General features: G+C 40.2%; 1 protein-coding gene across 6 annotated transcripts in view; it reads right to left on the bottom strand.

Moving 5' to 3' along the window:
• Positions 1-12,414, bottom strand: part of LOC105008668 (carcinoembryonic antigen-related cell adhesion molecule 5) — an 86,765-nt gene that overhangs the window by 24,584 nt on the left and 49,767 nt on the right. For 3 of the 6 annotated variants that reach the window (XM_034289639.1, XM_034289632.1, XM_034289637.1), the window contains 4 exons: positions 4,903-4,956; positions 3,236-3,289; positions 2,390-2,444; positions 1,287-2,154 (listed from right to left, as the gene is read on the bottom strand). The exons of 1 other annotated variant lie outside the window; for it this stretch is intronic. In XM_034289639.1, coding sequence (XP_034145530.1) covers positions 2,145-2,154; positions 2,390-2,444; positions 3,236-3,289; positions 4,903-4,956 — 173 coding nt within the window. In that variant the 3' untranslated portion in view covers positions 1,287-2,144. Of the gene's footprint in view, positions 1-1,286; positions 2,155-2,389; positions 2,445-3,235; positions 3,290-4,902; positions 4,957-12,414 lie in introns of those variants that run through there. 2 more of the 6 variants (XM_034289634.1, XM_034289635.1) reach the window with 2 other exon arrangements.

The following is a 12,414-nucleotide window of genomic DNA, read 5'->3' as shown; positions in this document are numbered from 1 at the left end:
TTTCATCCCCACCGCTTCACACTCGGCTGCAAACCGTCCCAGCGCATGCTGAAGGTCCTGGTTAGAAGGGGCCAACACGACAACATCATCTGCAAAGAGCAGAGACGAAATTGTGTGGTCCCCAAACCTGACACCCTCCGGCCCCTGGCTGCGCCTAGAAATTCTGTCCATAAAAATTACGAACAGAACCGGTGACAAAGGGCAGCCCTGCCGGAGTCCAACATGCACTGGGAACAAGTCTGACTTACTGCCGGCAATGCGGACCAAGCTCCTGCTTCGGTTGTACAGGGACCTGACAGCCCTTAGCAAAGGACCCAGGACCCCATATTCCCCAAGCACCCTCCACAAGATGCCGCGAGGGACACAGTCGAATGCCTTCTCCAAATCCACAAAACACATGTGGATTGGTTGGGCAAACTCCCATGAACCCTCCAACACCCTGTAGAGGGTATAGAGCTGGTCCAGTGTTCCACGGCCCGGACGAAAACCACACTGTTCCTCCTGAATCCGAGGTTCTACTATCGGCCGTATTCTCCTCTCCAGAACCCTGGCATAGACTTTCCCGGGGAGGCTGAGAAGTGTGATCCCCCTATAGTTGGAACACACCCTCCGGTCCCCCTTCTTAAAAAGAGGGACCACCACCCCGGTCTGCCATCCCAGAGGCACTGTCCCCGACCGCCACGCGATGTTGCACAGGCGTGTCAACCAAGACAGCCCCACAACATCCAGAGACTTGAGGTACTCAGGGCGGATCTCATCCACCCCCGGTGCCTTGCCACCGAGGAGTTTCTTGACCAGTTTACTTGCATGACTTTAATTTCCGGTAGATTGAGTGTGAACAAATTGAGGTTCTGAATGGGACTTGATGGCATATCTAGCTAGGTCACTTCCTATATTTTTCTAAAATAATAACAAATATTTGGAAGTTATCTGTACAATATAATAACCTTCTTTGATTTTACATAATGCCGCTATAAACGTTTTTGATTTTGCTCTGCGATTTCGTATAGAAACACAATGATTACAAGTAACAAGCACACTAGTTAGCTATAATAGACATTCGGGTTAAAGATTCACCGCGTACGTCAATAGTTCGGCTACTCGTAATAAAAACCTGTCTTACCGGTTATGGAGAACACAGCTTTTGTCGAACACAATAAGATCAACAATTTGATTTGATTAGGCATAATTGTCATCCAAATAATATGTGAAATGTGCCAAATATGTCAAATGTTCTTTTCACAGCATAAATGAAAAGTTTTAATGAAAAGTGAAAGTTAGATCTGTGGGAGTTCCACCCATAAGCCCCCTGGTGGAAAGCCATTGATCCATTTATTATAAAATATGTTCAATAGAAACAATCATACATCAACAATTTTTATAGCATTATTTGTATGTTATAACTTAAATGACCACTTGAACTCGAATAGTCCTGGCTGCAGGCATGTCTAATAATCTACCAGCCATTTGCTTCTTTGATTTCAGAAATGTAACTTTAGCCACCATTCCAAACTATTTATAATACTGTATTGTACAGTATAGTGTGAACAGTATCGTATTTAATTCATTTATAGAATTTATAAATGTTTGCCTAATTTTCTGTTTTAATGTTTTGTTTAAATACTTAACATTATTCAAATTTGAATTACAGTGGGCTTAACATAGTGGCAAATGATGATTATGTACCCTTGATTGATAGGGTAACTTGAGGTAAGACCCCTTCCCCAATACTTTAAAAGGTGTAACACGTACACTTGTCACAATTTCGTATTTACAAAATATTCTTGAGAAACTAAAAATATAAAAACAATAATGCCATTTGGGTCAAAATAGCAACAGAAAAGCAAAGATAATTTATTGTTAAGGTTATAAAGTAGTAGACAAACAAATTGTCTTTAATCTCTTTATGAAGGCTTATATCAACCATCAGCCACATGTTGGTTTGTTGGTAGTCTTCCTCCTGAATATCATCTATGAGGGGGGTCTTCCATTCTGAATATCATCTATGAGGGGAGTCTTCCTCCTGAATATCATCTATGAGGTGATACAGGTGGGAGTCAATAGGTCAGCAAAAACATGAGGACTTTGGACAAGGACAGCAGTGAGCAGTCAGGCCAGGTAGTCTTGAGGAGTGGTCCTTGGGCTCAAGTCCTCCTAAGGTTAAACAGAACACCAGAACATTTTGAGAGAGCATTCCTTTGACCAAAAGGATACCTGAGCATGATTCAGACTGACCCATGGCCCTGTCACATGAACTAATGCAAGGTAAACAATTGTTACTAACACAGGAAAGACTGACCCTAGTTTCCCAGCTCAAAACTATAACAGCTTGAAACTATAGCCACTGACACTCGGGACATGTCCATGCATCTTTTGGTTGGCAACTTACCATCTGGAAATACTGGATAATAACTGCTTGTCTTCGGAAATGAATAGGGTTTGTTCTGCAGGCAAACACAACATAGATTTAATCCAAGACCTATACTTGTTTTACTTTACTTGTGAAGATTTCTTTTGGGACCAAAATGTATTATGAAATTGCAAGTGTTGCTGGCGTTTTACTCCACCCATACTACAAATAAAGTTGCATGTTTTAAAAATCTTAACCCGACCTTTAACCTAAAAACAACTCTCACCCAAACTTTAACCCCAAACCTACATTTTTTTAGTTTAAATGTAAAACATTAGCAATAATCCAAAGCGACCAACATTAGTGAGGGCATTGCAACCAACATGCTTTACCAACTGACCTGTTTGTACACATGGACTGGCAAAATGTTCTCACCCCACCAGATTTACATGGGTTTAACACTTTCAATAGGGATACGTGTACACACACTAGCGTCCCTTCACAAACAAACTGAAAGCTAAAACTAAATATTAAAGGGATTTCCTGGTTTATTTATTTTCCTACAGGTAATCAACAACAATGGAATGCCACATACAGTAAAAAGGTTCTTATCACTAGATTCTTCAGCCTTAGATTTGTTGAATCCATTCACTTTAGCTGATAACAAGAAATGCAAGGTTTCGGTAATCAGATGCATTGCATGAAACACTCCTTCACTGATAATACAGTATAATATATATTTAAATTTAGGAATCAATCAGTTACATTAACTGTTAGAGCTACTAAATCATCTAATGACGAATGTGGTTAAAGTTGTACCTTAACACCAGTGCAGTGATTCCAGCTCTATTTTGTGGTAACTATCCACTTAAGACTCATACAAACCTCCATTCTCCAATTCTTGTTCCACTCTACTTGAGTTTTCTTGCTCTTTATTCGCTGTATTGTGAGGACAGAATTCAAAAGTTTTATTTTCTTTCTTTCTGCAATGCAAACCTGCTTTGACAAATGTTATGGCAATCAACAACATAGTAAAATTCCAGTGGAATTACTGTCAGATTCTCAAGCTATAGGACTGTTGCTCCAAAAATTTTAAGGGAACACGTAATCATCACAGTATAACACCAAGTGAATTAATCTTCAGGGATATAAATCTGTCCAGTTAGGAAGAATAAGTGATTGTTTTGGTGCAAATGAAACTGACAAAATGTGCACTGGAGAGGCAACAGCAGGACAACCCCCAAAAAGGGAATGGTTTTGCAGGTGGTGGCCACAGACAATTGCTCTCTCCTTATCTTTCTTGAATGATTCTTCTCTAGTTTTGCATTTTGCTAGTGTCCTTGTCACTACTGGTAACATGAGAAAGTAGCTGCAGCCCCTTCAGGTTGCACAGGTATTCCAGCTCCTCTAGGATGGCACATCCATACGTGCCATTGCAAGAATGTTTGCTGTGTGTACAGTACAGTCTCAGGAGCATGGAGGAGATACCAGTAGACGGGCCGTTACATGAGAAGAGCTGGACAGGGCCGCAGAATGGCATCAACCCAACAGCAGAACCGGTATCTGCTCCTTTGTGCAAGGAGGAACAGGAGGAGCACAGCCAGAGCCTGTTTTCTTCACAGATGAGAGCAGGTTCACACTGAGCATGTGACAGATGTGAAAGTCTGGAGACCCCGTGGTGAACATTATGTGGCTTGCAACATCATCTAGCATGACCAGTTTGGTAGTGGATCAGTGATGGTCTGTGGAGGCATATCCTTGGAGGGTTGCACAGACCTCCACGTGTTAGACAATGGTACCCTGACTGCTGGTAGGTGCCGGGATGAAATCCTCAGATCCATCGTCAGACCTTACGCTGGTGTAGTGTGCCCTGGGTTCCTCCTGGTGCAGGACAATACCCAGCCTCATGTGGCCAGAGTGTGTAAGCTGTTATTGGATGCCATTGACTGGCCCTCACATTCCCCAGACCTGAATTCAATTGAGAACCTTTGGGACGTTATGTATCGTTGCATCCAATATTGCTGAGTAGCGCCACAGACTGTCCAGGAGCTCACTGATGCCCTGATCCAGGTCTGGGAGGAGATCCCCCAGGACACCATCCACCGTCTCATCAGGAACATGCCCAGACCTTGTTGGGAGTGCATACAGGTGCATTAGGGCCATACACACTACTGAAACACATTATTAGTTGCCGTGAAACAATTCATGCTAGATGATATTTATTGTTTACTTTGATTTTCGATTTGAGTTTGAATCCAGCCCTCAATCGATTGGTGATTTTGGTTTCCATTTGACCATTATTACGTCATTTAATTCTCAACGAATTTCACAATGTACAGTAAAGACTTTGATGTTTAATATATTTCCTTCACGAGACCAGATGTGTTATTTCAGTGTACCCTTCCCAGTGTATATTTCACACTTAGGAATCAATCAGTTACATTAACTGTTAGAGTTACCAAATCATCTAATGAGAAATGTGGTTAAAGTTCTACTGTAACACCAGTGCAGTGATGGTGTCTTAAACTAACCATTTTAGACCCATTACAAACCTCCATTCCCCAGTCCCTGGTCCACTCTGCCTGTGTTGTCTTGCTCTTTATTCTCTGTATTGTGAGGACAGAATTATTGAGTTTTATTATCTTTGTGGAGACTTAATATGATAAACCGTCCCCATGGCTCTAGATGTCTGATTGTTGACGGTATTTCTTGCAATATTAAACCATTCATCAACATTTAGGATTTATCCCTGTATTTACCCATTACAGAAAACCTCTGGGTTAAGACCCTAGACACACATAACAACACACTTATTAACAAGTAAAGGTCCCTAATCTGATTCAAACAGGTTTCTGGAGTTCTTTGCAGAGGCATGAACACCGCTGTGAGTTAAAGTATGCCATGCATGAGGTGTTCAAGTTAAGGTATAACACATACCACCACTAGAACAAAAAGTTTACCCAAATCCGCTCACAGTGTTGTTGGGAAGTAATATTAGGAAAAATAGACAAAATGATTCAGGAGGTTCTTAAGACACGTTTGATAAATGATGTTTAAATTATTGATGCCGTAAGTATGAAGAGCCACAGAGTATTCCTACCTGTATTTTTCCTCCACACCACAAAACAAACTAGGGAGTAAACAAGAAACCAGGCAAGCCTAGTTCAGCCAGCCCACAATAGAAAGTGTTGCCATCTTGAGATTCAAACATGGGTCACCCGCATGAAAAGCTGTGTCATTAACCACTACACCATGAAGCAGTACATTTACTGGGTGTTAGTATAGCCTCTTGTCTCTATCCTGAACAAATCCTCTTTTGCCACTGGCCGTTTTAATAGTTAATTGGCCATTTGTGAATGACATTGATACAGTTAAACTGACATTTCTTACTAAGTTTACCCCCACCACAAATAGCGTCTAAATATGGCGTTAGCCACTGGCTGTTTTAACAGCATATTAACCAGTAATAAGCTTTACCAGTATATACTAACTTACTGGAATAGTCATAAGAATTGTGCAATTGCTAGCGAATCTGCCAAAGCTATTTAATTTCATGGAATAAGAAAGTATATTTTTCTTTCATTCAGGTTTCCAATCTCACCACAGTACTGAAACCAATGATTAAAGTTTTAAATGAAATACAGGTGCTGGTCATATAATTAGAATATCATCAAAAAGTTGATTTATTTCAGTAATTCCATTCAAAAAGTGAAACTTGTATAATGTATACATTCATTCCACACAGACTGATATATTTCAAGTGTTTATTTCTTTGAATTTTGATGATTATAACTGACAACTAATGAAAACCCCAAATTCAGTATCTCAGAAAATTTGAATACTGCGAAAAGGTTCAATATTGAAGACACCTGGTGCCACACTCTAATCACCTAATTAACTCAAAACACCTGCAAAGGCCTTTAAATGGTCACTCAGTCTAGTCCTGTAGGCTACACAATCATGGGGAAGACTGCTGACTTGACAGATGTCCAAAAGACGACCATTGACACCTTGCACAAGGAGGGCAAAACACAAAAGGTCATTGCTTAAGAGGATGGCTGTTCACAGAGCTCTGTGTCCAAGCACATTAATAGAGAGGCAAAGGGAAGGAAAAGATGTGGTAGAAAAAAGTGTACAAGCAATAGGGATAATCGCACCCTGGAGAGGATTGTGAAACAAAACGTGGGGAAGATTCACAAAGAGTGGACTGCAGCTGGAGTCAGTGCTTCAAGAATCACCACGCACAGACGTATGCAAGACATGGGTTTCAGCTGTCGCATTCCTTGTGTCAAGCCACTCTTGAACAAGACAAAGCGTCAGAAGCGTCTCGCCTGGGCTAAAGACAAAAAGGACTGGACTGCTGCTGAGTGGTATAAAGTTATGTTCTCTGAACAAAGTAAATTTTGCATTTCCTTTGGAAATCAGGGTCCCAGGGTCTGGAGGAAGAGAAGAGAGGCACAGAATCCACGTTGCTTGAAGTCCAGTGTAAAGTTTCCACAGTCAGTGATGGTTTGGGGTGCCATGTCATCTGCTGGTGTTGGTCCAATGTGTTTTCTGAGGTCCAAGGTCAACGCAGCCATCTACCAGGAAGTTTCAGAACACTTCATGCTTCCTGCTGCTGACCAACTTTATGGAGATGCAGATTTCATTTTCCAACAGGACTTGGCACCTGCACACAGTGCCAAAGCTACCAGTACCTGGTTTAAGGACCATGGTATCAGTGTTCTTAATTGGCCAGCAAACTCGCCTGACCTTAACCCTATAGAAAATCTATGGGGTATTGTGAAGAGGAAGATGCGTTACACCAGACCCAACAATGCAGAAGAGCTGAAGGCCACTATCAGAGCAACCTGGGCTCTAATAACACCTGAGCAGTGCCACAGACTGATCCATGCCACGCCGCATTTCTGCAGTAATTCAGGCAAAAGGAGCCCCATTGAGTGCTGTACATGCTTATACTTTTCATGTTCATACTTTTCAGTTGGCCAACATGTTTAAAAATCCTTTTTTTTATTGGTCTTAAGTAATATTCTAATTTTCTGAGATACTGAATTTGGGATTTTCATTAGTTGTCAGTTATAATCATCACAATTAAAAGAAATAAACATTTGAAATTTATCAGTCTGTGTGTAATGAATGAATATAATATACAAGTTTCACTTTTTGAATGGAATTACTGACATAAATCAACTTTTTGATGATATTCTAATTATATGACCAGCACATGTATGTGAGAAGATTAGTATGTCTTAAACCATTGTCTGCTGAAAATAATACGCCAAATGTTCCCGCATGGTCTACTATCACTGGTGGATTTTCGAAGTATGCACCCATGCATGCTCTTTAGGGTAATATAGACTTGCGCATTGAAAGAGGGGTTTCCACGATTCTCTCGTCTTTTCACTTGATGAAAAAGTCAGTTATCGTCACCTTTATGGATAGTTATTGCATCAATGTCGAACATTGTTGTGCCCCAAAAAATTTAAATAGCTGTGGCAGTGTAAAGTTCGTCTTCAGTCTCGCTAGAAATTGCTAAATTGACTATTTCAAGTACTAAGATATACTATAGTATAGTATTACTGGCTTATAAGCTTTTAAAACGGCCAGTTGCAAAAGCCATACTGTTCATAGATGCTATTTGTGGTGGAAGAAAAACTTAATAGGAAATGTTAGTCAGTTTAACACAATCCCAGCAAACACGTTACGTAACCACAACCAACTGTGACGTAGTGGATTGGTCATGTCCTGACATTACTTTCTTACAACGTTGTGGCAACGTTGTCCGGAGGTAATTATATGACCACATCTTCCTCACCTGCTCAGGACGTCGCAGAAACGTAATTAAATGACGTACCGACAATGTAAAAACGTACATGCCAGTTTGGTAACGATCTTACGTAACTACAACTGGAATAGTTAAACTCCCTATTTTCGGTGCTACAGCGTACTTTGCTTACAATGTCATTATTTGCCACCACATCGGAAACCAGTGCAGTAATGCAGTCGATGTATCGGTCTGTCGTGGTGAAGAAAGAGCTGAGCCGCAAGGCGAAGCTCTCAATTTACCGGTCAATCTACGTTCCTACTCTCACCTATGGTCATGAGCTTTGGGTCATGACCGAAAGGACAAGATCCCGGATACAGGCGGCCGAAATGAGCTTTCTCCGCAGGGTGGCTGGGCGATCCCTTAGAGATAGGGTGAGAAGCTCGGTCACCCGGGAGGAGCTCAGAGTAGAGCCGCTGCTCCTCCACATCGAGAGGGGTCAGCTGAGGTGGCTTGGGCATCTGTTTCGGATGCCTCCGGAACGCCTTCCTGGGAAGGTGTTCCGGTCCCGTCCCACCGGGAAGAGACCCCGGGGAAGACCTAGGACACGCTGGAGGGACTATGTCTCCCGGCTGGCCTGGGAACGCCTCGGTGTCCCCCCGGAAGAGCTGGAGGAAGTGTCTGGGGAGAGGGAAGTCTGGGCATCCCTGCTTAGACTGCTGCCCCCGCGACCCGGCCCCGGATAAGCGGAAGATGATGCTATGCTATGCTATGCTATCGGAAACCATATTCCAAATATTTCAGAGTTCTGCAGAAGAAACAATAATACTCCAATACACACAATTGCTCAATTCAAATGCCATGTAGCCTACTCTCAACTCACAATACCAGATGGAAGGCATACACAAATTAACTGCAAGCACGGAAGAGCTGCAGCAAGAGGGTCCCGCCTTCGCTGTAGTATATGTACTCCTAAATAGTCTTGAGAAGTTTACCGCAGCAATTACTATATTGCAGTGGTTGTATACTTCTGATGTGTTAAACTACAGTGGGGAGAACAAGTATTTGATACACTGCCGATTTTGCTGGTTTCCCTACTTACAAAGCATGTAGAGGTCTGTAATTTTTTTCATAGGTACACTTCTACTGTGAGAGATGGAATCTAAAACATGAGACAAAAATAGAGCTTTTAGTCTAAACTCCACTCGCTGTGTTTGGAGGAAGAAGAACGATGAGTACAACCCCAAGAACACCATCCCAACCGTGAAGCATGGAGGTGGAAACATCATTCTTTGGGGATGCTTTTCTGCAAAGGGGACAGGACGACTGGACCGTATTGAGGGGAGGATGGATGGGGCCATGTATTGCAAGATCTTGGCCAACAACCTCCTTCCCTTAGTAAGAGCATTGAAGATGGGTCGTGGCTGGGTCTTCCAGCATGACAACGACCCGAAACACACAGCCAGGGCCAACCAAGGAGTGGCTCCGTAAGAAGCATACAATGTGATTTTGTGGATTTTTGTTTTAGATTCCGTCACTCACAGTTGAAGAGTAGCTACGGTAAAAATTACAGACTTCTACATGCTTTGTAGGTGGGAAAACCTGCAAAATCAGCAGTGTAAATCGTTCAAAGGCCTAGGACCTCAATACATTGCAGATATGCTCAATGAATATAAACCCAAACGAACACTCAGATCATTAGGATCACATCAGCTAGAAATACCAAGGGTTCACTCTAAGCAAGGAGAGTCTGCTTTTAGCTATTATGCCAGTCGCAGCTGGAACCAGCTTCCAGAAGAGATCAGATGTGCTCCTACAGTAGTCACATTCAAATCCAGACTCAAAACACATCTATTTTACTTTGCATTTAATGAATGAGCACTGTGCCACTGTCCGTCCGACTGTTTTCACTGTCCTTTATTTTATTATATTTTTTATTCTAAACTGTATTTGACTTTATATTCTTAACGGTTTTAATTTTTCTTATTTCTTCACTGTTCTGTATTTGATTTTATATTCTTAATGGTTTTTATTCTTTCTTATTTCTGTAACAGTACCTCTGTCAAATGGATATTTATGTAAAGCACTTTGAATGACCATTGTGTATGAAATGTGCTATATAAATAAAATTGCCTTGCCTTGCCTTGCCTTGTATCAGACAAAAGGCTGTTTAGACCTATTCTAAAGAGAGAGAGAAGGTGTGAGAATTACAAAAGCATGGAGTTTTAAACTTTGATGGTGATTTTATTCTATCCTATTTTCCTAACCTGGCTGCAGCATACAATTTAATAAAACAAAAACATAGAAATACATTGTTTGGTTGTTTTTTTTACCCAGCCAGGCTGAGCTCAGTGCAAGAAGTGTTTCACTTGCTGGGACAGAAAAAATACTCAAGTCGAGTTGACTATTCAAGGTGTGACTAAGCACGCGGTAATCATTATGTTTTCAAAGTACTTCCGTTGTGTACTTTATTGCTGTAATGTGCACTAGTCTACAGAGTGGAACATTATAATATTAATTTCCAGCGCAAGGTCATTTTGACACGGAAAATGTACTAAGCAGATTCGAGGAAGTACAGAATTGTATTGTTATATTTTAACAAACGTTGAAATCCTTAATACGCATTCTTATTTATCGTTGCAGCTTTCCCTGACTGTAAGAAGAACCACAGGCCAATTGAAGTGACTGTAAACACAGATGGTCAACAGAATAATGCTATAACAAGAGGCTTGTGCAATATGCTTGTTAGTGTTTTATTTATACAGCTTTAGGGTAATCAAAATGTATTGATAGCTTATTGATATCATTGGCTTGTGTGTTCTTTAATATCAAGTACTATTTCACTTTCTCTAGTTATTGGGGTACCAATATGTGATGCATAAAAAATGTTTTTGTCATCATAAAGACTATGTCCCCCTAATATTTTGGTCAGTCTCAAGGAAGATATGTAGACTGAGACCAGTAATAAAAAAAATTATAATATACAGCTCTGGAAAATTTAAGAGATCACACCTATTTTTTCTTAAATCAGCATCTATACATGTATGGCAGCCATTCCATTCCAGTGTCTGTTAAATTCCAACACAGGCACACCTCATTTTGGTCAATGAGGTACTGATAAGGTGATTACCTGAACCAAATCTAATGACTCCTAACCTTTAGTGGTCTTTTAATTTTTTCCAGAGCTGTATAACCATTGACTCAAATGTAAAGATATTTACTGAGTTCACACAAAGCATGATTCAACAAGCCATTTGATAATAATGTACAAGTGATATAATAGAATTATGAAATAACTGAATCAGGTTATGGACACTTACACTCTTTTTAAACTTGTTTTCATTGTTCTGGGTGCATAGCTTCCATATTTCAAAGGAAGGTGAAGATAGAATTGATGACCACTCAGACTCATTTCTGACAATGAGGAAGAGTAAAGCTTCCATTTTTGTTTGTTATTTTATTTTGTTTTAATATTTATTCTTGTTTGATCAGTTTATAGTTTAAAAACAACTCATGATTTTTCACAATTTCTCACCATTAGAAGAACCCAGTGAAGAGTAAGGCATATATATTGTCTTATGTTCTTATATATATTATTTGTACAATTTGGCCAGTTTGATAATATGTCTTATGTGATCAGTTGATTGTTGGATTTCAATTTCAGTGATTCAAGAAGGATATAACTCTATTAGTGGAAAAAGTAATTGTTTAGCCTGGTTATTGCCATTGAAGACCTGCAATTTAATTGTAGTGAACTAGGTGGGATTTCCTACTTTATCCTTCCTGTTTGTTTTGAAGTCCTAAACAGTTCTGATTATAATTTCTGTACTGTTGACGAGTTTGGGAGAGTGTGAGGTGGGTGATCAATAAAATTATTTTTAACTGTTGATTGTTTGTAAATGTTATATTCTTTTGTACTACATTTCATATGGGGCTCTTCTATATTATGTCATGTACTTTGTAATGAGAAAATACCTGGACTGATGATCTAACAACATTGACATTATTATATCTGGAAAGGGGTTGATAGAATAAATGTATATATAATACCTCACATGCTCACTGTAAAACTAGTCTGTTTAGACCCCTGCTGAATTGTGTTCTGCAGCTTTTAAGAAGGCATGGGACAGTTGGAGTGTATAAACACAAAGTTTGAGAGAAGGGTCATGTGAGATATTTTGACTGGACAGAAATTAAATTAACTACCTATTCTAGCTGTAGGTATGAATATACTAGTGCCAAGGATTGTTATGGCATATTAAAATACCTGGTACAAAATATAGTTTCACAAATTACAAAT

The sequence above is a fragment of the Esox lucius genome, chromosome 22 (genome assembly GCF_011004845.1).
Source record: "Esox lucius isolate fEsoLuc1 chromosome 22, fEsoLuc1.pri, whole genome shotgun sequence".
Lineage (NCBI taxonomy): Eukaryota > Metazoa > Chordata > Actinopteri > Esociformes > Esocidae > Esox > Esox lucius.
Note: the sequence above shows the minus strand (reverse complement) of the source record. Positions and strands in the feature narration are given on the sequence as shown.